We start from the raw sequence: 26351 nt of genomic DNA on the forward strand, positions 1-26351 counted from the left end.
ATCCCGAGTATTGGGAAATTCGATCGTAGTCTGGTTGAGAGGGTGCATGCCTCTGTCAATAAACAGGCGGTACCGGTATCATAGGCTGAAGACTTCGTTCTTGTGCAGCAGCACATGGTACCGAAATGGCTGACGTCGAGTCACGGATCTCTCCCTCCGACATCGGGCTTCTGGCCGTCAGTATGGGAGTCGGTACTGACACATTTTCTGGTACCAAGGCTTGCGTCGGTACCGTAGTCGGCCTCAACGTGGTAACGGGTCTGGGTGATGCCATTGTTACGGTCGCAGCCCTAGAGGAGGAGTGTTTGTCTGTCTCCTTCCTCTTTTTCTTCTTCTTTTTGGTTTGTTCTGCCGATTTTGGGGTCCGAGCCTTTTTGGCAATACTTTTGGCTGCGGACACCGCAAGGGATCGGCCTGGCGTCAGGGGTATGGCCCTGTTTTCCACCACCATCTCCTCAGTTATGACGAAGGACTGAATTTCAGGGCTGTGGTCCCTGCTCATTGTCCTTGAGGAGGATTTCTCCATGTGCTTTTGAGGCGCGGGTTCGGTAGCCTTCAGGGCTTTTTCCCAAAGCACAGAACAAAGTCTATCTGCTCTATTTTTGCTTGGTAAATGCCATGCAATGATGGCACTGCTGAACTTTGTGGCCTTCTCCGAGACAAACTACACAAAGAGAGTGTCCGTCCTTAGGCAGTAGTTTAGCGCCGCATTTGATGCATTTTCTAAAAGGGGCCTTCACGGCCATGCGCCTGAGGCGTCTGCGATCTGAGGATCGCTCAGAGGAATAGGAGAAGAAGGGATATATATACAATAGAAAAGTAATATATATATATTATAGAGACAGAGAGAGGAGAAAAGATATCTATGAGAAGTTTGAAAGAGTAATAGAGAAGAGGATTATTTTAGAGGAAAACGCTAGAGGAACGATTTTGAGGTCTTTGCACAATGGCGGACAACAAAGAACTGAGGTAAGGGCGGGAACCCCAGGGACATGCGCAGTAGCGTGGGGGAGGGGTTCCCGCCAAAAACATTTCCCTAAGCTATAGAAGGTTCCGGTTCAGGTCTCCGCACAGGCGCAGAGCCCATATGTGTGGTGCATAGAGACCACGATGAAGAACCCGTTGTCTGTTCGGTAAGGATGTACTCTCTGGATAGCTCCCTTTGCGAGGAGAGTTGCTGTTTCTTTTGTTAAAATCTCCGAAGGAAGGGTTATAGCTACGGTACCGAGGGGAGGGAGGGAGGGCTTCGAATTCTATAAGGTAGCCAAATTGGACGATTTGTAGAATCCAATTGTCAGTTGTGATAATTTGCCAATTTGGGAGGAAAATAGACAGGAGTGTTCCGAAAATTTGTGGGGTCTTTTGTAGGGACAAAGATCCATCGAGGAAGTCAAAGGTGCCGCTTTTGGCCCTGTTCCGATCTCTGACGATTTTGTCTAAAACGACCGAAACCCTGTTGCCTCCTTGGGGGTTGTTGTTGAGTGTAACGAGGGCACTCAGAATACTGACGTGGGTTAAAGTACGGTTGCGGGGTAATTTGGGAGAGCCCCATCTTTTTAGCAGTAGTTTTAGCTTTCTGTATTGTTTCCATTGTCTCATCCGTTGCAGCGTTAAAAAGGCCCTCCCCATCAAAGGGAAGGTCTTCTATCCTCGCTCTTGCTTCTGGAGTAAGTCCAGCGGACCGAAGCCAGGCGTGGCGATGGAGGGCAATTGCTCCCACCATAGCTCTGGCCCCGCAGTCAGTAAGGTGACGCGTGGTGTTCAGCTGTTGTCGAGACAAACGGAGGGCTTCTGTCTGAAAAACCCTAGCCAGTTCATGTTGCTCCTCTGGGAGGTGGTTGCATAGGGAATCCATCTTTTCCCAGAGAAAGAGTTGGTACCTTGACATCATTGCAAGGTAATCTGCCACTCTGAGACCCGGCGACCGAGAAAATCTAGTCGTCGTCCCTCTTTATCTGCGGGAGAAGAATGAATCTTTTGGCTCTTCCCTTGTGAAGATTCTGCTATTATAGAGTTAGGTTTTGGATGCGTAAACAAAAAAGCCGTGTCCTTATCTTGCACCCTGTAAAGTGTCTCTAGACGTTTAGCTGTTGGTCCCATCGTGGCCGGAGCCTTCCAGGTTTGCTTCACTGTGTGAAGTAGAGTAGGCAAGAATGGTATTGCTACTGTTGTCAACGCCTCTGTATATACAGCATCGAACACCGGATCGGTTATTATTTCTGGTGGTTGTTGTACATCAATGCCCAGCGATTGGGCCATTCATAGTATTTGGTCAGCAAAATGGAAGGTATACTCAGAAGGGGAAGTTCCCTCTTAAGTAGTAGCAACATCATCCGGTGAAGGTATCGATGGGGGAATCGTGGAAGCAGAGGAAGAATCTGACTGATAATCCCTCATCCGAACACAGGGTGATCGGGAGCAGTGATCGATCAACCTCTATGTCGTGTGGTTGTACAGCTGTGATGGGTACGTTCTCATCGCGGGTTGTAGGAGGAACTGGAGCTGGCACTTGGATCACCCTCAGTTGTGAGATATCGCTGGATACAGCATGGCTATGCGAAGATGCACGTTACATTTGCTGGGACCTTGGGGGTTCAACCGTCAAAGGCATTGCCGATGGAGCTGGTAGCGACATTGGAGAATGTTCAGCATGATAGGCGTCTGGAGGCCTTGATAATGATGCCGAAGGTGCCGTACGGTATCGAGGGGGTTCAGCCTGATACCGTGAGGAGCGGTCAGTGAAAAATTGAGTTCGGTCATCATAACGAGTGGAACCATGATGCCAGTTTGGATACTGATAAGATAAACGCGGAGGTAGTGACCAATTTGAATAAACATCCCAGTCCCTATCCTGGAAATTATGGCGCAGGGTGCCTGGCCTGGTATAATATTCTCGGTCCCGAGCGTCAGCATAGCGGGATACAAGAGATCGCGGGGAATAATCACCTCGGTCCCGAGGGAGGTATTCCTGCACTTCATGGGTTTCTTGAAGCTGTACTGTTGGAGAGGAGGTATCCCTTATCTCTCCCTCCGATATCGACGCCGTAAGCGGTCTTCCCGTCCTTGGTACCGATGGAGCATCTTGAGCTGTCGGTACAGAAGGAGGTACTTGTGCAATTGGAGATTGCAATAAAGGCGGAGGAGTTGGAATTTGTGGCGGAACAATCTTTGAAGATAAAGATTTTGTAGACTTGTCCTTTTTCTTTCTATGTACATCTTCCGCTGGTTTTGCTGTCTTAGCTTTTTTTGTTAGCTTCTTTGCTTTAGCAAGGGCAAGCGAATGGCTCGATGCAGGAGACTCTGGGTGACTCATGGCTAGGGTTGGTCTGATGGTATTGTGGTCCCAAGCCTCTCCCGGCATGAACCTACCTGTACACTATGCTCAACATCTAAGGTCCTCCTCCAGGTGCCTACTCTGAGGGAAGCTCAGAGGATGGCAACAATGGAAGAAGACCTTTTCAGTAGTGGCCCCATAATTATGGAATTATCTCCCCGACGAGGCTTGCTTGGCGCCAACGTTGTTATCTTTTTGGTGCCAGGTCAAGACTTTTCTCTTCTCCTAGGCATTTAACAGCATATGCTGAGTTTTTCAACTGACCCCAGAATAGTTTTTAAATGGATATTGTCTGTTTTTGTATGTATTTATGGTTTTAAATTTTGTATATTTCTTTTTAATGTTCACTGCTTTTAATTTTTGTAAACCGCCCAGAGAGCTTTGGCTATGGGGCAGTATATAAATGATGATGATGATGATGATAATAATAATTAGATATTGTTTTTATGCTTTTTATGGTTTTAAATTTTGTATATTTGTTTTTAATGTTTTATGTTTTAATCTTTGTAAGCCACCCAGAGAGCTTTGGCTATGGGGTGGTATATAAATGTAATAAATAAATAAAACATAAAATAAACTTACCAGGAGCAATGACATCCAGTCAAATGAGAAAAACTGACTTGGGGAAAATATGCAAAAAGTAAAGCATGCTAATAAACTGATGTCCCTACTATACAAATATAAATTATATGATACCAAAGAACTTTTACTAAGACAGACTTTAATAGGATTTTTGCTGATAGCAGCCAAATTATTATAGCCAGATGCTGGAAAAATGCAATAGGACTGACGATACAAAAATGGTACAATACAGTATGAAAGCTTGCATTATCAGAAAATCTAACACAAAAATAAGAGTGTTGAGGGATCAGAACAAAAAGGGAAACATTCACTGCTGATTGGTGGGACTTTATTGCATACACAAATCAAGATGATGTGACAATACAAGTCCCAGCTGCCTTTCAAAACTTGCGGTTACAATGAAAAAAAGGGGGAAGTATATTGATAACGAACTAAACTTACCTGCATGAGCTCAAATTTCATATTTCTGTATCTTTGTTGAAGAACATAGTGAAATATTATGTAAGGTCTGGTATACTTACTCATGAAGTTGTGTCTAAATTGTAAAGTTTTAATTTTGAAAATTAAAAAAAAAAAGAAATTTAAAAGACCCTAGTCTCGAGGACTGTGTTCCTGACAAGGGTCGCATAATGGTGGTTGAAGAACTGAGGGAACAGACCGTATCTCCAGTGGAGGTGCACACTGGGCCAATGGGGGAGGGTTTCCCGCCATCTGTGGAATGTTCCTGAACCAGAGGCTCTCCACAGCTGCAAAGCCCATCTGCGTAATAGACGGAAACCAGGAAGAAGAACCATGTCTAGATGGGGCACATATGAGTGCAAGGATTCCCCAGGTTGCTACAGGCTCATAACAGTTGCAGAATGACTGATTTCCTAGCAGCCATAACCACCAGCACTGTGGTCCTGTGTAGCAGATGGCATCAAGGAGCTCATCAGACAGAGGATGAGCTGTCATCAGGGGGACTAACATATCATGTTAATGTTCAAAATACTGCCAAAAAACTAATTGACTTGTCACTACTGAATATTTATTTATTTATTATTGCATTTTTATACCGCCCAACAGCCGAAGCTCCCTGGGCGGTTCACAAAAACTAAAACCACTCAACGTATAAAACAAACAGTATAAAACCATGATATAAAATACACATTAAAAAGTGATTTTACTTAAAGTAGTCCTGAAATCTCTACAAAAAGGAGCTAAATACATGTTGGATGTTTAGACATTTAAAGAAACTTCCTGTTGCTAAGGAAGATTCTAGGCATAAGTAGGGAGGGGTTGAAATTAAACATCTGCATATACAATCTCATGGTATAAAAACATTTTCTAAGGGAACCAGAATCCTACAGGCATTTGAAAAAAGGAAACAATGAAACCACTGAGTCAGGTTATCTGGAGATCTATAATCAGGCATCATTATTATGCTGATAACACCAAGCTCTTGGCAAGGCTGTGTGGAAGTGCTGACAACTGACCAGGTGCCCAGAGTCAGTGATATGCAGGACGAGTGTAAACAAACTAAATAAAACGAGATTGTGAGAGCATTTCACTGCCGGCTGGTGGTAAGTTTATCTGCAACAAAATAATTTCGGTGTCCTTACCTTGGGAACGAGGCCAAGTAAATGAATGAGATAAGGTACTGCGGAAAAGCTCTAACCAAATTTGTTTATTTTGGGACTGTTATCTTTTACAGATTACTAAGACCAATGCTTTGGATTTATTAAGACCAACGTTTTGAAAAAGAAATCTTCGAAACAAGGAATATCATGAACTTTGTTAATGTGGTCTTTAAAACCATGTTTAATTACTTTGACTGATTTGGTCTAGATATACTGTTTATGTATGTGAATTGTGAATTGTTTTGATGGCATATTACTCTCTCTACTAATGGGGCCCTAGTTCAATGTATTGACTGGTTTAATATGTACAAATTTGAATAAAAATTACTTTACTGGTTTAACTTTATTCCTCTGGTGGTCGCCTGTTGTGGTTCTTTTTGTTCACAAAGCACACACCAGCTTAGGCTGGCGAACCAGCTGTGGGCCTTCCTAGATAGATACCTTGGCCACCACCACTATCCATCCCCTGGTAACATCCAAAAATGACTACTGAAATGCTTTGTATGCGGAACTGCCTCTCAAGGCATTTCAGACTTGTTTTATGGTTTTGCCTTCATGATTTTACACCTGCTAATGTTTATTCTAATGCATCTCTCGAGCATTGTGGCATTCTTTGCATATCTTGTGCATTACGTCGTTCAAGATCAGCTTACAAAAGTCAATCTAATTTTCCACTTGTAAACAAAGTGTGCATTCAAAAAAGCAGGATCTCTAATTAGGGTTCCTCGCCATATTTTAATTTTAAAAATTTAACTGATCATGGAAACAGGAAAGAACAACTTCCTTAACTATTATTAAATATGAAGCAGGAAAATGAATCCAATACTTTGATACTCGTAGTGGAGATGATAGTTAAGAACTTCTTTTATAGGAACTACAGAGAGAGGGAAAAGAAGCAACATGTGTTGTGTGATTTAGGACACAGCTGGAAATGAGAACAGTTCAAAATGTCAAGTTTGTATGTGTTGCAATGATCAGTGGATTGAGCAATAAACGTATTGTTGAGAACAGTTATTGATCCTCAGAACTCTCTAAGAGTGTCTAGCAAAACAGTAGACAGGTTATACTAGCAGTATAATCATCAGTGTTGTCAGCATTATTTTTGTTAACAGAAAACAAGGACACTGGATGTCATAATCCTGTGGATTCTTGAAACGTATGTGCCTGACTGGGCATGTAAGTCCATTGCGAGGCTCCAGTCTCTTGTGCTCTCAAACAGCCCCAGTGACGCCACTAGAGTGGCTCTCCCTCTCGCTCCTGCTTCAGTCTCTTGGAAAGATGTTCACCAATAACGATCAGAGGGTTGGCTTTGAACAAAGGATTTGATATGGTCTTGTGAAACTGCACTACTTCTTCCACTCTAGAAAAAAAAAGAGAAGGAAAAATGTATTGGATGGCATCGTGCAGGTCTAAAGATGCAAGGCCTAGCGAGGGAGAAATCTAATGAAACTAAGGAGCATTTTCAGACTGAGTAAAACAAGTAGGGCTGCAATTCTGTACACTTACCTGGGTGTAAGTCCCACTGTAGTTAGTGGAGCTTACCTTTGAGTAGACACGCGTAGGATTGTTTTGTTAACATATTCAGGAGTGGCTAACTGAACTTGGCCCTGACCAAAATCCTAGCCCACTCACACCAGGATACAATGGGTCTGTTCAGACAACACACTAAGCCATGGTTAGGCCGCTAACCCTTTTGCGGCAAATGGTTGGTGAGCATGTTTAAACCGTGGTTATGTAGCCACCATGATTAGGAATGATTCACATGACACGCTAAGTCATGGCTCACACAACACGCTAAGGCCTAATGTTTAGTTCAAAATGCTTAACCACTGTGGTTTAGTATGTCATCGGAACAGGGTCAATGAAGTATATATTGTAGGAAGTCAACTATGCACAAATTATCAGGCTGCATTCACTTCCTATCAGTTAAGGCAATGGGGATCAAGTGCCACAGCCCCCCTGAGGAAAAAGCCACATGGAAACAGCAGGACTCCCAAATCTGTACTACAGTTTTTAGCATTTGCAACTATTTGATTTCCACTGCTATTTCTATATTCCCTGAACATCCAGTTCCATCCTAAGGGAGAGAATAACACTGCTATATAAGTTATATTAGACAGATCCTTTTCCTTGAAGCTGTTATACAGCAAAGCAGCCAGGAATATCGCATGTCAGAGTAATCCAGTTTGGGGGTGGAGCTCAGCAAGTTTTCGCCAGCTTGCTTGACTCGGTGTGCACTGAGTTGGGCAAGCTCACAATTTCCCATTCTTTTTCATGGCTGGGATTATTGATGGAAATCGCGATTTGCGCAACATCGCAGCCATAAATAGTGCAATTTGCACAAAGTTGCAGGTGTAAGTAACCCTTTATGCCTCCCATTTTATGCAAATTGCATTATTCCCAGCCACGATTTTGCACAGTCATGGCTTATGGACAAAAAAAGGAAGGAAAAAAAGACATGAGTGCTCTCCAGGGACCAACTGGTGACTCACCCTGCCACCACACACCAGGGTCAGGCAACCGGAGGTCATCCGGCAAGCAGAATGCGAACAGGAAGCAGGGGACTTCGCCTATCCCAAGCCAAGGGGACCTTTGCTCCTATTCCTTAGACTAATAATTACCTGATGAAACAGTGCTTCATTCCCAGGGTGACTTTGGGGAAAAAAAGACAAATCTAAAGAGCTTCATGTGTCTGGCAACAGCCCTCTACACAGAAAAATAGCAGAAACTTCAGGATTAATTTGAAATACATAGCTTCCAGTGCTCTCATTGTTTCTTATTATTATTTCTAAGAATTAAAGTCACCTTAGCTGATTGTGTGTAGCTGGTGTCGAGTTGTGATGCATAAACCCCTTCTGTTTCCTTAATGTAGTTCTACTGAAGTTAATCACAATACTCTGAAGTAAGTACAATAAGTATAAGCCCTATCTAGGACACTGGCTACCTTGTCTGTTCCTGTTGAATTTTTAACTTGTATTTCTCTTGCACAGCGTTAGTATTTCCCAAATTAGCTCCTTTAGATAAACACAACAGCCCTGTAATATCTAGTATAATCTGTTGCCTGACCTGTGAACTTTTCTATGGCACAAATGGGGCCTGAGGTCAGAGAACTCGGGGGCGGGGAAAAGAGAAAAGGTTATCAGAATTACCTTGGCTGAACTCTTAGGAAATGCCCATCCACTTTCCCCTGCAACCAGTGAACAAAATGGCCAAGAGTAAAAAAAGCAAATTGCCAAATTTTGCATTAGTAAATCCCACTTACTGAAGCAGAGTGCTTGGCCCCAGGGGGGAGATTCATCAGATCACTGTGACACAAATTGATTTATCCAGGCTTCTTGCTTGAGCAAGAGCATGGTAGGAGAAGCTCACTAGATCCATGAGTAAGGTCCAAAAGAACCAGATAGCACCCAAGTCCAAAAGAAGCAGGCAACAAGAGACCAACCTGTTTTGAAAAGGGACTTTTATGGTTTAGAGGCCTTGATCCTTAGATCTGACTAGAAAATTTAGTAGAAGCAAGATAAAAAAAATTCCTTCTATAATGAGGTGCTTTGTGATGTATTTAATTTTCACTTGCTTAGCAAGGGAAGTCTTTGATGAGGTAGGTGTTGTTGTCTATTCCTCGGAATATGCTGATGTCACAGGTGTGTAGTGTGTGCATGCGTGCAGTCCCCCCCACACACACACACACACTGCAAGGGCACATCACCTTTACTATGTACTGACTGTACCTCCAATTCATAAACAAGAGCCATTATCAGTGGCAATACTATGATTGTTGGGTAACAGCAAACTTGCTGTGGGAGAATGTCAATGTTGCTACTTTAAAGTTTGTTTCTACAGCTATTGCGCTGTTGGCTCTTCTGCTGATTGATCATGATCCCATTATACCACTGTATAAAACTGATCTGATACTTTATGCTCTCATATATTTTTACTGAAGCGAGATTTTGGTTTTGCTGCCCAAGAGGCTCTTTCCAACTTGACCACCACTACTTACAAGACTTTGTGTTTCTGGGCAGGTCTCATCTGGCTGAAATCTGTCTGCACCACCTTCTTCACCTGACTGAAGAAGAAAACAATTAATTGAAAAAATATTGCAGTCTGGAGTGCTTCCACCTACTCCATTCCATTCCCCCTCCCCATTTTTCAGTTCCCCCATCCAACAATCAGTCAGTCAGTATCCTTCTGTTTTGTACTTCTGCAAATTAGGGGCAGAATCCAGTGGGGGGCGGGCTTACACCCCACCGATTCTCCTAGGCTCTGCCAATTCCTTTGGCAAGTGCCCCTCCCACTTGTCCAACAGCAATTTAGCGCTTCCAGGGCAAGCTCGTTTCTGGAAAGAGGCAGGTTGGCACAGTTCACATAAGGGAGGTCTATCAACCTGCCTCCTTCCAGAAACAAGTGTTTCTACTAATTTCAGGGCTTCCTCTAGAAATGCTAAATCTCCCTTGTGCAAACAGTGGGTTCCACTTGCGCAATGGAATTGGCGGGACACACCGCTTGTGGAAGGAAACAGACAGGATGGAAAAGCAGCAGCAGGGACATAAACCACCTCACTGGATTCTGGCCCTTGAGGTTTTCTCAGATCTGCTGATACCTCCTCTTGTGCACTGATGGCTACATAAGGACCAGCAATCAGAGAATTATGCTCACTATTAGTATAAATAACATGGCTGAGGTAAAAAAATTCAAATGAGAACTTGTGGTTCAAATTTCAAGGTGGTAGACCCAGTTTCTGAAGGTTTTCTGTATAGTTTTTTTTATATGTCACCAAAAAATGTGATTGATAAGACTAATGAGATATTTATTTATTTATTTATTTATTTATTACATTTATATACCGCACCATAGCCGAAGCTCTCTGGGCGGTTTACAAAAGTTAAAAACAATGAGCATTAAAAACAAATATACAAAATATACTGTTGTTGTTGTTGTTATTATTATCTCTTTCTCGCTCATGGTGGTTTTTCTGGATGGGCATGACAGGCTTTGTCAAGTCATGTGGTCTTTTACAGATTCAGGAATTTCCTGATAATTGGAACAAAATGACAAAGGAACAAAAACAAATGATGAATAGGTGAAATGGTGGCGACAATAAGAAAGATTAAGCAGGGGAAAACCCCGGGACCAGATGGATTGCCAAGCCTATACCATAAGAAACTTGAGGAGGAACTTTTACAACCGTTACAGACCACAATGAATGCTATCATGAGCAGTGGGGAGATACCTGACACCTGGAAGACGGCTTATATAACGCTTATACCAAAAGAGGGGCAAGACTTGACCCTGACAAAGAACTATAGACCAATATCGCTATTAAATAATGATTATAAGTTATTTACAGCAATCTTGGTGGAAAGACTCAAGAAAGTCCTCCAAGAAGGATCAAAGTGGCTTTTTACCCAAAAGATAGATGAGAGACAATGTAAGAATGGTTTTAAATGTGGTGGAATATCTGGAAAAACATCCAGAAAAACAGGCTGTTTTGATTTTCCTGGATGCAGAGAAAGCGTTTGATAACCTTAATTGGAATTTTTTATTTAGAACCTTAGAAGAATTGGATTTTGGAACAAATTTCCTGAAGTGGGTGAAATCTATCTATACCTCTCAAAAATAATTATTAATAGAGAGGTGTCCAAATCATGTGAAATACAAAGAGGGACAAGACAGGGCTGGCTGCCCACTGTCACCATTATTGTTTATTTTAGTGTTGGAACTGCTGAATCGAGATATAAGACAAGATGAGCGAATTGGAGGAGTAAAGATAAAAAAGGAGATATATAAGTAGAGGGCATTTGCCGATGATTTGGTCTTCACTGTGGAAGATCCTTTAAAGGGTATCAAAATTCTGATTAACAAATTGAAAGAATTTGGAGCAGTAGCAGGTTTTAAAGTTAATAAACAGAAGACAAAGATGTTAACAAAGAATATGAACTCTCAAGAACAATTAAAATTGATAGAAAAGACAGGTTTTCAAATTGAAAAGAAGGTAAAATATTTCAGAATTGCTTTGACTAACATGAACTGTATGTTATTTCATAATAATTATGTTAATGCTTGGAATGAAGTTAAAAAAAGATTTAGTAAAATGGGGAGAAATGCAACAATTTAAATGAATGTTTTGCCAAGAATGTTATTTTTGTTTCAAACAATACCCATTGTAACATCAGATTTACAATTTAAGCAGTGGCAGAGAGAGATATCTAAGTTTATATGGTAAACAAAAAAAACAAAAGTTAAAATTAAAATATTGCAGGATGCTAAAGAAAGAGGAGGGCTGGGTTTACCAGACCTCAAAGTGTATTTCTCTGTCTGCCGTTTAGTGTGGATGAAAGAGTGGGTGTTGTTGAAAAATAGAAGACTACTGGAAGGACATGAACTGAGATTTGGATGGCATAGTTACTTGTGGTATGACAAAGCTAAGGTTAATGTAGAATTTAACAATCATTATGTGAGGTGCTGTTTATGGAATATGGAATAAATATAAACCTAGGTTTTGTCAGAAAATACCACTTTGGGTATCAGCACAGGAGGTTATTCATAGAAGGGAATTTACAAATATGCATAAATGGTTGCCATATAATGATGTATTAGAAATGTCACAAGATAAATGTAAATTAAAATCAAGGGAGGAACTGCTGAAAGAAGGTAATACGTATCAATGGTTTTCTTATGTACAAATTATGGAAAGGTTTAAAATAGACAAAAAGAATTGTGGGTTTGAGCAACTAAAATCTGAATTTGAAATGGCATTATGTACAAATGATGAACATGTTATATCAAAGATATATAAACTTTTACTAAAGTACGAGATGGAGGATGATTAGGTTAAAGATTGTATGATAAAATGGGCTCAAAACTTTGGATACAATGTCTCAATAGAACTGTGGGAGAATATGTGGGGGAAGGGTTTAAAATTTACATTATGTTCGAGACTTAAAGAGAATTTCTATAAGATGATGTACAGATGGTATATGTCTCCTGTAAAGTTAGCTAAAATGTATAAGGGTGTCTGGGGAAACTATTGGAAATGTAAAGAAAAAGAAGGAACCTTCTATCATCTTTGGTGAACTTGTAAAAAACCCAAAGCTGTTTGGATTCAAATATATTCTTTAATTAAAAAAATACTAAAGACTAAAATACAAATGAAACCGGAAGCTTTCCTACTGGGACTAATGGATAAACAGTTAAAAGAGGGAACTTTATTTCTATATATGACAACAGCAGCGAGACTGTTGTATGCACAAAAATGGAAGAACGAAACAACACCAACAACAGACGAGTGGATGTTGAAGATGCTGGAATTGGCAGAGATGGCAAAACTTACATCGATAATGAGAGAAAAGTTAATATCCACATTTATATCTGAATGGAAACCTCTGATAGAATTTTTGCAAGAAACAGAGAGAAATGATGTATTTGTCTGTGGATTCAATGTATGAGATATAGTTAAGATTGAAGAAAGAAATGAATCTGATTATTGTGTTAAATGTAATTTTTAGAATCTTTGTAAGAAACAGAGAAAAATGATGTATTTGTCTGTGGATTCAATGTATGAGATATAATTAAGAAAGAAGAAAAAATGAATTTGATTATTTTGTTAAATGTAATTAAGGAATGAGAGAAGATAGTTCGCATTTCTGATATGAAGAAGGCTGAAAGTACACCTTAACCTTAGATGTTTTTTATTGTATTTCCGTGTGTATTTTATGTTTGTATTTTATGTAATGATTTTGTGGTATGTATGTCTATGATGGTTGAAACAATAAAATCATTTTAAAAAAGGAATTTCCTGACAATTGAGCATGTTTTAATTATGACTGCTTTCTGGATGGTGGTGTGGATGTATTTTGGTAGGCCCAGTTTCTGGTTTTCTATATAGTTCTTTGATGTGATGCCGGTGACTGATGGAATAATTGTGACCTTTTCCTGTTGCCATAGTTCTTTGACTTCCATGGTCAATGGTGTATATTTTTTCTCTCTTTTCCTCTTCCTTTTCAACAACATTTTTGTCATTTAGAATTGCTATGTCAATGAGGTATGTGTGTTTTTCTTTTTTGGCTATGACTGTTATGTCTTGTTGGTTGCAAGGTATTGTTTTGTCGGTATGAATTGTTCTATCCCAGTATATTTTATGATCTGCATTTTCCAAGGTTGTTTTGGGTGAGTATGTATAGTATGGTGTAGGCTGTTTGATAAGGTTGAATTTGATGGCCAGTTCATAGAATCATAGAATAGTAGAGTTGGAAGAGGCCTATAAGGCCATCAAGTCCAACCCCCTGCTCAATGCATCAAGTCGTTGGTGAATTATTTTTGCAGCTGTATTGTGTCTGTCCGTATAGTCTATTCCTGCCAAAATTTTACATGCTCCTGTTACATAGTCTATTGTTTCTTGGAACTGATGGCATTTCCTGCATAGGTCTGTTGTTACATTGTTATCTTATATGATGCATTTTTAGTAGTTCTTGGTTGCTATAACTTGATCCTCTATAGCTATTAGGAATCCTTCTGTTTCTAGAAATAGCTCACCCTTCCTGAGCCATTCATAGGATTGTTCTTTGTTTATTTGTAGGTTCTGTATTATGTTGTCGTGCTTCCCATGGAGTGCTTTTTTACTCATTTTTCTTTTTTCTCTGCAAGTGAGAGTGGTCATGTTTGGTCTTCGTTCTGTAGTACTAGGTTGAGTGCGGTGTAGTTTTTATCTGCTTTTACTATGGCTTTATGGATGGGGGTGTTTTTAGTGTAGAAGAATTCACTGAGTGATTTTATCTGTTTAGTACAGATTATGTTAATGGTCAGCAGACCTCTTTCTTCCTCCTTCTTTCCTGCTGATTGTTTTTTTATCATCATCATCATCATCATCATCATCATCTCTATACCACCACACAGCCAAAGATCTCTGGGTGGTTTACAAAGATTTAAATATTAAAAACAATATGCAAAATAAAAAAAAACATAAAACACGCAACAGACACTATACACAGAGACAACATAATCTAAAAAACAACTTTGAGCAATCAGCCAATCCGTTAAAACTTGTCACATGCTGCTAAATGCCTGGAAAAGGCAAAAGTCTTGACTTGGCACTGAAAAGATAGCGATGTTGATGCCACGCAGGTCTTATCGGGGAGAAGGATGCTGGGACATTCCCATGGTTGTCTTGGAGACCATGAAATCCTGAGCCACACCAGACAAGGTGACTCCTCCCAGCTCACCCACTTAAATCTCGGTTATCCATGCCAGATTGGCCGCCTCATCCACTATTAAGTTGTCAATAAAGGGGGCCTTATTTTTAATCCATCTGGCATTTAAGAGCAGCATCCAGAGACCTGATAGGGCAACCAACAAACCTGCAGATATATGGAAATTAGCTGTGTGGAAAGCCACACCATCCAGTATACTCACGTTTTATGTTCTCTGCAGAACTTGCTGACTGTTACCAGGTCTGAGAGCTCAGGCAGAGCATCCATCAGTGGCTGCATATCTCCAACAACTGGGGTAGCTTTACGCCTGGACTCAGCTATTTGTTGTTGTTTTGCTACCTTAATGCTTTCTATTTCTAATAAAGGAATGAAACAACTGTTAGGGGAGTATACTTTAAATTGACTTTACCACCTTTATGTCAAATAATGTATATATGTTGGGGCTAATGTGAGCTGAATGGGTAATGACGAGCAGCTGATGTGCATAACAACAAGCCATGGAGAATGTGCGTATAATCTGTTCATGAAGACGGAACCCCTGGGGATCTGGGGGGCAATTTCCTCCCAGAATAAACGGGGGGCAACACCTCTCCCTGGTGCTGCTGCACTACTAAACTTGGGTGGTGCAACAGCAAAAAAAGTGGCAATTTCTTTTTAAAACAAGATGCATGGGGAATATACACTTTGTCTTCAAGCAAAGTCACGCTCCCAGAAGCCTCCAGGTAATGCAATTTTTCTTTCAAACAAGGCATGTTCTCCCCATGTGCCTTGTCTTAAACACACACACACAAAGCTTTTCTGCTGCTGCACTGCTAAAATTTGGCAGTGCAGGAGTTCCAAAGGTGGAAGTTGCACCAAAAAACCCCACCTGGTATAAAATCAGGAGTTGACTAACTTCACCCACACCGCTATCATTTTTAACAGAGGGAAGGAGAGGGATGATGGTGAGGCCAAATTAATTGAAGTTTGTCATACAGATTTGGATAAGATCACAGTACCCCTCTGGTCTCCTTAATATGTACTGTATAGCTCCAAGGAAAGAAGAATATTTTAGTTCAGAATTTTATTGTTCATGTAGCTCATTAATATTATACCGTCCAATCTATTCGATTTCTTCATCTTTTTTATGCTATTTGACATCTGAATCTACAACAACCTTGACTGCCTTGTAATGTTTGCCTTTTACAGTTGCTGACGAAAAGTATGGATTGTATACACTTTGGCTTAGAAAGGTTCTCTTGGCTAGAAGACAAAGCTTTCTGCTCTGCATCACTTCTTTTTTTGGTCTGATGCTATGAAGCTGTGTTACTTCAAAGCTTTCCAAAAATGTTACTTGCTTGAAGTTTGCACATAAATAATTTCAAATTCTTTTCCTATGAAATCTGCTTGTGTGTATGTTTCTAGTGGCTGAAACTTTGCAGCTGTTGTGGCTTTATTTGTTTCTGATTGGGATGGTATATACCCGGAATAATTGTTATTATGCCATTAGGATGAAATTCAATTCCCAGCAGCCCCACAAAAGTAGGGCAAAAGGAATCTACATCTCCTTTCAGCACCAATAAGAAACAAAGCAGAAAGCAAATCAACTCTAACATAGTGAAAAAACACATCTCTATTAAATCATTCTTTAAAGCTACAAAACTACATTCAATAGCCAAGTTGAATGTATTCAGCAGAACAATCCCATGGTTCCTGGGAGAGCATCCCAATGACTATAGTATTGCCCCTCCCAAGACTGTAGACATTCCTAGAACTTCAGAAGGGGGATCTGACTTCAGATACCTCCCCTGGCCCCTTGTAGCTGTTGCAAAAAAACCTGTGCCTGCTGCTTTCTGAGGCCACAACAGCAACCTTAGACAACCTCGCAGAAGGGGAGACCAGGATCTGCAGAATCCTATGGCCTTGCCATCACCCAACCCTGCCCACCACTTGTGAGAAAAATGAGCTCAGAGGCCCATCTACTGATGGCTTGTTTTTCCTGGAGGGGGAACAGAAGGTGAATTTGCCGCTATTCTCATCCCGCCCTGCTGGCAACAGCTCAGCAGGGTATAGGATTTTGGGAAGCTTCTGAGCTCGGAGGCTTCCATCTAATGGCAGCAATCCCATCTGGTTGCGTCCTAAATCTCTCAACAGCAAGTTACTATGTTCATGTTTAGTAAAACAATACCAACTGATTTGTAAACATGTTACTGTGATTGATTACTGCTGAAGTGAAAAAACAACCCCATCGTTCCTGATTTCCTTTAGGTGAACCCTCTACTATTCAGCATGAGGGCTTTTCCTGTTGGCTTTTTCCTGTTTCTCTCTACTGATTCTATACCTATGAGGGTATCCAATTATTACTTCTTCTCTTGACTGGTCCTTGCAAAGAAATAGGGCACAGCTTCAGAAACTGTCCACTTTTTTTACACTAAAGGTGGTTATCATGTAGGTCTGCACTGAAAAGGTTTAAGGCCAAGTCTATTATCCAATATCAGTTTTGAATTGCAATCTGGATTAATGTTGTGTACTATCTGTGGAGGCTGTGCAGGAGGCCTTCCTCTGGTCTACATTCTTGTCTTAGATGCATTGGGGCTTGTTACAGAGGTGTTCAGACATATTGGCTCTCTGTTCTCATGGCATTGTGTATTCAACATGGGGTCACCTTGGCTAGCTCATTCATTTTGTGTGTAATCTTACTGGCCCTTACATGTTCCTTTACGTGACACTTTCCTAGCACTCTCCCTGCCAAGCCTGTGTTTCCAGGGCCAGAGTCTTCTAATCCCTTCTCTTGCTGCTTCATTTGCCCATGTTGATTTGTATACCCCAGAAAGGTCCTGGATTAGCAGTTGATGCCTCCTCCACTTCACAGTCCTCTTCTGAGCTGGAGGGTGACGGAGGGGAGCCAAGGCCAGAGAACATGGCACCATCCCTCATGTCAGGTACTACCCACATCAAGGGTAAGGCCTCTGATTTGGTGGGACAGCATTTGTAAAACTGGTAGAGCACCTAGGGTCATACATGTGGGTAGCCAGTTCCCATGGGTGCTCTTCTGGCCCACAGGCTTTCCAGTTGACAAGGTATTGCAGTTTTCCACAATGTATTCTGGAATTTAGAATGTTTTGGACCTCAAATTCTTCTTCGCCATCTACCTGCCCTAATGGGAGTGGGGTGCAGTCTGTGGGAATTAGCATTAGGAATATAAGCAGTGCTCAATGGAAGACAAGGTGCACTTTGAGTCAGGGGGGCAAAGGTGAAATGACACAGGATTCACTACATACTTATTATTTATTTATTTATTTATTTATTTATTTATTTATTTATTTTTTACCCACCTCTCCGATTGGATCGAGGCGGGGAACAGCAAGCATAAAATACATAAAATACTGATTAGAAACATAGTATACACTGTTTAAAAAATCCTAAAAGCATCCTAAATGTATCCTAAAATTCTACTGGATAGGCCTGCCGGAAGAGATCAGTCTTGATAGCTTTCTTGAATGTTAAAAGACTGTCAAGCTGACGAGTCTCCTCCAGCAGACTATTCCATAGTCTGGGAGCAGCAGAAGAAAAGGTTCTCTGGGTAACGGTTGTCAGCCTAGTCTTTGCTGACTGAAGTGGATTCTTCCCAGAGGACCCGAGTGTGAGGGGCGGATTGTACAGGAGAAGGTGATCCCACCGGTAGCCTTGACCCAAACCATGTAGGGCTTTAAAGGTGATAACCAACACTTTATACTTTGCCCAGAAACGAAGTGAAGAGATTTTAAGACTGGTGTAATGTGATCACCTAGTGACCAACATGGCTGCCATATTTTGAACTAGTTGAAGTTTCCGGACTAGGCACAAATGTAGCCCCATGTAGAGCACATTGCAGAAGTCGAGCCTTGAAGTTACCAGCGCTTGCACTACCGTCTTTAGGTCTTCCGACTCTAGGAAGGGGCACAGCTGGCATATCAGCTGAAGCTGATGGTAGGCATACTGATAGCACCCCGCCCCATGCCTCATGCTTTCATGGGTGATGAAAGTCTAGGAACTGAATTTCAAGATAGGCGGCTGGTACACAGAAACACAGTGAAAAGTCGTACAAGTTCCTTCATTTGGGGGAGGGGCAAGGAGCTGTTTTTTTATGAGCTTAGGGCCCTGTACATTTCTTTGTCCTGGCTCAGTCCTATTCTGTTTTTTACTTCTCTCTACTCCCTACCTCCAGAGGTGCAGCTTGTGGCAGATCCAGAGGAGGAAATGGCCAAAGCCGCCCACATCTGAAACTGGTTCAATTAGTGGGTTTTAGGCCATAGCTAGACCTAAGGTTTATCCCTGGATCATCCAGGGGTCAAACCTGTTCATCTAGGTGACACACAGGGGATCCAGTGCTCAAGCAGGGGCGAACCCTGGATGATCCCAGGATAAACCTTAGGTCTAGCTGTGGCCTTGGTCAAAGTAACTAAACAGGTGGATTCTCATTCAGATATTCAGGAACTTGCTCACCACACATCTAATTACAGACGAGCAATCCAGTAACTAAGTATCTAGTGGTCTTCTTTGAAAACATGATTTATAAAAAGAAGGCTTACTCTGCATCCATCTGTCCTTTCGCAGCTTCATTTTTTCTTTCTTAGACAGAAGAATCTTTTCATCTTCACCTGAAACAATAAACTGAAATGTAAGAACAATGCTTTCCCCAGGTGAATTAGTGTTATGAAAAAGTCACAGAAGGGGCCCATTCAAAATTCTATTGCTTAGTAAAATCACACCTGCAGAGCTAATAGCTTGAACTTTAGCACCCATGATGTACCTAATGAAATCTGTAGTTTTGCAGAATCTCAAAGTGATCTGGTAAAATTGCTACAGATGCCACAAGTTAAAAAGTGCATTGGTTCAGTGAAGTTCTGAGCAGCAGTTCAAAAGTAATCAAGGTTTTAGTGCCCTATTAAAGCAACTACTGGCAAAGTTATGTCATGCATACTTAGTTTCATTTTGAAGCTAGAATACTGCCAGTACTCCAATATTTTCAAATGTTGCTGAGGAAATCTATCATTTTCAGTCATTCTGCTCTAGCCCCATTCCTCTCTCTTGCTCTTCTTGCTGTCCTCTACATGTGGATGGTAACTGTCAGCAACGGAGAGTCTGGTCTATCAGTGGTGATATTAGAGATATTTAAAAATGTGTTCAGTAGTATATAAATTTATTAAATAAATAAATTCTTTGCATAAGAGTTATAAGAAATACATCAAGCATGTCCAGTGCAGTTCTTGTCAGCATTCTGACAGTGCGGGAAACGGGTCCCAGAACACTGCCAACTGAGACAAGAGTGAGGTGATTTTTGAGGGCTGAGGATCTCATTCTGCCTGACAGATAAATCATTGATGAAGAGAGAGAGGAAAAAGAAAAGCTTTGCTGGAATCCTGGGCAAGCTTACTCAGATGTAAGCCTTTCTAAACATATAGGGACATATATGTGCATTTTTCACACCTTCAGGGCAGCCCCATATAGAGCACATTGCAACAACCCAACCTTAAGGTCACTAGTGCCCGTACCACTGTGGCCAAGCCATCCAAGTCCAGGAGAGGCTGTAGCTGGTGGACTAACTGAAGCTGGTAAAGGCATTCTGAGCTTGCTCCAGATGCTGCTGCTGCTCCCAGTGGCTTCATATATATGTTAAACAACATTGGGAACAAGACGATAACCTGCAGAAACCTATAGCTCAGTTGCCAAGGAATAACCACCCAATGTTACTCTCTGAAATTGATCCTGCAGGTAGGACTAGAACCACGCTTCTAATGCCCAACCCACAGAGCCTGTATAGGAGGATACTATGGTGGATGGTATCAAAAGCCGACCAGAGACTGCACAGAATTAACAGGTGACAAGGAAATCTGAAAATTCCCCAACGAAACCCCTCAATTTTATGTGAATAAAAGTGCACAAGCATGTACACTCTCCCTCTGGCCCCCACCTTCGTGCATCTACAATAAAGAGACACATAAGAGCCTCTTTGGTCTCCCTTTCAAGGCTACCCTAAACCCTTTGCCCACTCATAAGGGAAAAGGTTACAGTTCTTAAAAGGAAAGGAAGAAAAGGAACCTCTCGTGCAAGCAGTTGAGTCATTGCTGACTTCTAGAGGGACGCCTGCTTTCGCTGACATTTTCTTGGCAGACTTTGTAGCGGGGTGGTTTGCCATTGCCTTCCCCAGTCATGGCTACCTTCCCCCCAGCTAGCTGGGTATTCATTTTACCGACCTCGGAAGGATGGAAGGCTGATTCGACCTGAGCCGGCTGCCTTTGAACCAGCTTCCGCCGGGATCGAACTCAGGCCGTGGGGAGAGTTTTGGCTGCAGTAACTGCCGCTTACCACTCTGTGCCACACAAGGCTAACAGTTCCTAAAACATATCTGAAAAAAAGCCTTGAAGCCAGAAACAAGTTTCCATATCCCGCAGACATGGAGGCATCTCATATTTATTATCACCTAAACCCCCTCCGAATGGGCATTGGAAGTGGCTCGCAGCTGGCTGGAGACATTTTCCAACTGACCTTGGGAGAGGGTCTTATCAAAGTACAAGGAGTTACATACACTGGACACAGTTGTCACACTATAGGGCATTGTTTTAAATAGAATAGTTACATTTATGGAAAACGTAGAAATATGTAATCAATAGGAGATGGGAGGAGGGACTCTTGTGATTTCATGTGGAGAGACCTGGAATGTTATACAAGTATGCTGACGTGGATGATGGCTAGAGAGTTTTTCCATCAGTTTGTTCGAGGTGAGCTGTCTCCTATGCATGTAGTAAAAAATAAAGCGCCTCTGCATCTGGGCCGGTTTTTGGAGTCGTTCCTTCCCTAATGGGTTTGGGGAAATTTCCCTAACACAGGGTTGCACTCCCCCTGCCCCTCGCTTGATAAAGGTCATTATTAGGACAACCGAAGCTGATTCCAAGGCTGTAACCAAGCCGAAACCCAGACCAAACACATCTAGTTAATCACTGCCCTCCAAAACTGTCTGCAGTTGACCTGCCATGACCCTCTTCAGTATATTTCCCAAGAGAGAAGAATTTCATTTGAGAGGTAGTTGTCAAATACAACAGGGGTGAATCCATGTTGCTGACTTCTTAAAGGCAGCAGTAACCACCCCTTCATGTAGTGACACATTTACCACTCCCTAGTCCTATCAGTCATATACAAACATACACAGCCTGCCTAGCTCTAATTACCTAAGAAGGCCAAGGACTGAGAGGGCACGTGACTGGCCATATTGCTGCAAATACCTTGTCCATGTCAGAACAATCCCATTTAGTTCACTCACTTCTAGAGATGTAAAATTTCCAGAAATGTTGAAGCCATGGGGAAAAACGGAAATATTTCAGAAAAAATGAAATAATGCAGCATTAGCACTTTTTATGGATTGAAAGTCACTTTTGTTACTTTATGAACATAAAATGTCATTCTGTCCAAGTTGGTTTTGCATAAAATTATTGTTGTTGTTTATTCGTTCAGTCGCTTCCGACTCTTCGTGACTTCATGGACCAGCCCACGCCAGAGCTTTCTACGTTTGGTATAATAAAAGTACAGTGTATTCAAACAATTATTACAAATTGAATTTACTTTATAATTTTTTTACCTTTTTGTGTGTGTAACAAATGGAGCTAAGAAACACCTGAACTGTAAGGAACCTCTTTGGTTTTGCCAGTTTATGAAGAGCAGGTGAAAAACAATTTTAAAAAACAATGGAAGAGACCATCAACATTAGTAACAAAGAAAAATATTTATGTCTCCGCTAGTCCTCCACAGTGTCAAGCAGACATAAAGCACCCATTGCCATAAAAAGAACTGAGAAAAACGGGGGACCAAGGTTCAATGAATATGCATGAAATTTAATCAGACTCCTATCAGTTTCAGTCTCTGCTTCAATGGCAGTGCCCCCTAGAGGCAGAAATGCATCTTGCTCTTTGCAACCTAGGTCTTGCTTGTCCTTGGTGCACAGAAATTGTAATAATCTGATACTGTACATAGTTTTTAGAAATCATTTGGAGAAGTAAATATCTGAACACCTTGTCTTAAACATTTTATTCATCATGCTAAAATAAAACACCCCATAATCAATTTTTCCTTCATCCCCCCCCCCAATTTTTCAGGAACCCCCCCCCCCAAAAAAGGCTTTGGGGAAAACCGGGTAAAAATGGTTTTTCCCCCCTGATTTTTCCCCAGTTATTTCCCAGGGCTTCACACATCTACTCACTCCGGCCTCAGTAATACATGCCACATCAGCGTTCTCACCCACAATTATATCATGAATGAGTGTGAACTTTTTGTAGCATGACATGACAGCACTACAAGAGAGGGAGGCTCAATGGATGAGCTACCAGATACAGGAAAGCTTGGGATGGGGTGGGTGGGTGTAGAAACATCTATAACACATTCTGTTCTAATGACCCCAACCCCTGCCATTTCTCCTTCTGCCCCAAATCATTGGAATAGAAGCAACACCCCCATGGATTCCCAGATCAGAATTATTCAAGTACATCCTTACCACAACAAAACTTCACATACACTCCTAACAGCCACTGACAAAACTCAATCATACATTCAAACACACCAAACTTCACACACTCTCCGTTCACCAAACCAACTGCTCACACTCAAAGCAACACAATCAGAGATTATCTCCTGTGGATATAACCAGGCAGTTACGGGTCACATATGTGACATCAAGCAGGCCAACCCACCAAGCAATGTGGAGAATAACCAAAGCACATCCCTCTCAGCCATTTAAACTCACTTCCATTAGCACCTGCTCACACTCACTCGGTGCTGCAAATACTTCTCCACCCTGGCCCTCAACCAGAAGGAATCCCGCTTCAACCACCTGCTCCCCTCCTGGGCAGAAGCAGCAACTACTGCACACAAACCCTTAGCACCCCCATCTCTCACCTAGGCAAGCAAATTGATTGTGAATCTCAAGATTAGAACGCAAATGCAGCTCAGTCATCAGTTGCTCTCAAATCTCACCCAGGAGCATCTCACACACACGCTAGAAAAGGTATTAAACTAAACAAACAAAGGAGAAAAAAAGAAAGAAAATGGCACCCTCACCCTCATGGCTGTCCCAAAGAGGTCAAACCAAAGGGGTTTAGCAGGAAAAGTAACTGTTATCTATAAAGGTTTTATCTTTTTCCTCAAATGCAAAAGCTGCCATTGAGAAGTTACTATGCAATTAATCCCCTACCTCAGTGATTCCCAAACTTTTTCAGGTCACCGCCCCCTTGGTTCCACAAACTCATGCCCAGTGCCCCCTACTATAAAAATCATTATTCAGAATAGCAGTTTTCAACGACCCACTAAGGAAGATAATAACAATAAAATTCAAAGCAGTAACAATTAATTGAATATTTATTAAAAATCCAATTACATTTTTTAGTTTATTCAATTAAACACAATTGATGAACTTGATTAAGTAATATCATCTTTTCAAAGTCTGATAGTCATTTAGCAAGAATATTAGATATCACAGGGCCTTAGATGATGAGCGTAATATATTTGGGTAGGGTCATGCAGGGAGAGGTGCTCCATCTGCCCGAGTTGTCCGGAGCTGTCCTGCCAACAAGACCCTCCTCAATCCACACATGTATTAATACCATTTAAGAAGAGTCCTTTTAACGGCGAATTGAAATGTTTCAAAAGCACCAAAAGACTTATAAAGAAACATCCCCTGCTTGGTGTGCCCCGCCCCGCCGGCTGCAAACAAAGGTGTTCGCTCTCTTTTCCCTCCCTCCCTCGGCAAGCCTGGGGCAGGTGCTCCCCACTTAAAGGGGCCACGCTCCTCTGGATCCTGCTGGTCTGGGCGCCCGGGCTGAGCAGTGGTGGTGGTGGCCAGGCGGAGGAGCTGAGGATGAAAAAGGGGCTGTACTGCGCAGCTCAGAATGAAATGGAAGCGAAAGAGCTGTCCTAAAAACTTAATCCAAGTGGGTCTTTATGTGAAAGCTCAAGTGAAAATTCGCCTTCTCTTCCTTAAGAACTGTCTTCCCCAAGATAAAAGACTAACATCAGACAAAGCATAGAACACAGCCCTCCCCTCCTGCATACAAATTTTGCTGCCACCATGTCTGCACCAACATTAACAGAATTGAATGCCAATCAAGGCATGCTTTTAACATAGAATTTGCAATTCAGGGGTTGAAAGAGGAGGAGCTGGGGAAACTACAATTGTGAAGAACAATGATTCATATTTAAAAGGTATGTGTATGTGAGCAGGGGAATCTCAAAATAGAAAGGCTAGCCATCAGGCAAGAGAGGTAGCAATTGAGGGATGTGGAATTCACGGTGTGCACCCCAATCTCAACCTGAACTGCCCTGTACAATGTAAGTATGTGTTGTATTGAGGGATTCTGGGATGGCTGCCACAGCCTTGAACCTGAGAGAGAGAGAGAGACTAGGAGTACGTGAATGGAATTTCCCTGTCATTTTCATTAGCAACATATTGCTTTATCCCTACCCCAGCCCACAATTCCTTATGCCTCTCTCTCAATCAAACACACACACACACCATCTTTGGTTATACAATGTTACCAAACAAAAGGCCTTGAAATGTCCATTTATTAAATAACGGTTGAGCCTTCATTCCCTTCCCTTTTATTACTTTTCAGCACTGCTAGCACGTGCAGGCAGAGGGCATTTGAGGATTGCCAAGGCTTACGCTTTCTTTCAGTCAATATCTGTGAAAAAGCATTTTCATTAGCAACATATTGATTTTTCAAGCTGTGCACCTCAGCTATAATTTTTCTAATTGAATGATTCAGCATTTATCCTAATCTGGCATGGCCAGATATGTGTGAAGGGCAAAGTCAATATGCTTCAGAGCAAATCCAAAGTAAGAGAATAAAACCTCAGCTAGCTCAAACTAGGATACTAGTTCTGCTGTTTGATGCTTAGTAATGAACACACTTATTTTTATAAATATATTCTATTGTATTTTGAAGGCATTACAATATAACAAACAATAAAGCACTTGAATGCAATACAAGTGACTCATGTGGTTTTTCAGTTACAGCTGTATCACATAATAGTCTTTCTGAAAACTATTTTATAACAGCACATCCCTCCAGAAGGAATTCTGAGACATTCGCACAGATGCTATTAACTAACCCTTTGCGTATAATTTGAGGGTCATTGGCTAGTGAAAGCAAGGTAACAATAAGTTTGGATGGATGGATTGTTGAGTGATACCAGATATGACTCCAAGGACCTTAGACCAAAATCCCTATGCCCGTCCAGTCCCACCAACATGTGCAAAAATGAGCCACGATCACTACACCCTCTCCAACATAGAGGTGATAAATATTTCAAAAAAGCTGTGTAATGCAATTTCTGGTCCCTGTTACCAATCTGGCTGCTGCATTTTGCACAAGCTGCAGCTTCTGAACCATCTTCAAAGGCAGCCCCACATAGAGTGCATTACAGTAATCTAATTTGGAGGTCACCAGAGCAGGTTTAAGATCTATAAAAGCAACGAACAATTTCCATGAGAATTCATATATTTGTCTGCCAGATGGTTTAGGACTGGACAATCTGCCCTTCCTGAAACCTGCTTGTTCATTCCCCAAAATATTTTCCTCCTCAATCCAAGTGGTTCGCCTCGAATTG

The 26351-nt window shown here is 41.6% G+C and overlaps 1 protein-coding gene across 1 annotated transcript in view; it reads right to left on the bottom strand.

The window, feature by feature from the left end:
- Positions 1–4921: 4921 nt before the first annotated feature.
- SLX9 (SLX9 ribosome biogenesis factor) overlaps positions 4922–26351 on the bottom strand; it is a 36510-nt gene continuing 15080 nt past the window's right edge. The window contains exons 3-6 of the mRNA XM_063115925.1: positions 19289–19357; positions 14941–15094; positions 9533–9598; positions 4922–6895 (exon numbers count right to left, since the gene is read on the bottom strand). Of these exons, the coding sequence (XP_062971995.1) occupies positions 6769–6895; positions 9533–9598; positions 14941–15094; positions 19289–19357 (416 nt within the window). The 3' untranslated portion in view covers positions 4922–6768. The remainder of the gene's footprint in view (positions 6896–9532; positions 9599–14940; positions 15095–19288; positions 19358–26351) is intronic.

This window comes from Elgaria multicarinata, chromosome 2 (genome assembly GCF_023053635.1).
Source record: "Elgaria multicarinata webbii isolate HBS135686 ecotype San Diego chromosome 2, rElgMul1.1.pri, whole genome shotgun sequence".
Lineage (NCBI taxonomy): Eukaryota > Metazoa > Chordata > Lepidosauria > Squamata > Anguidae > Elgaria > Elgaria multicarinata.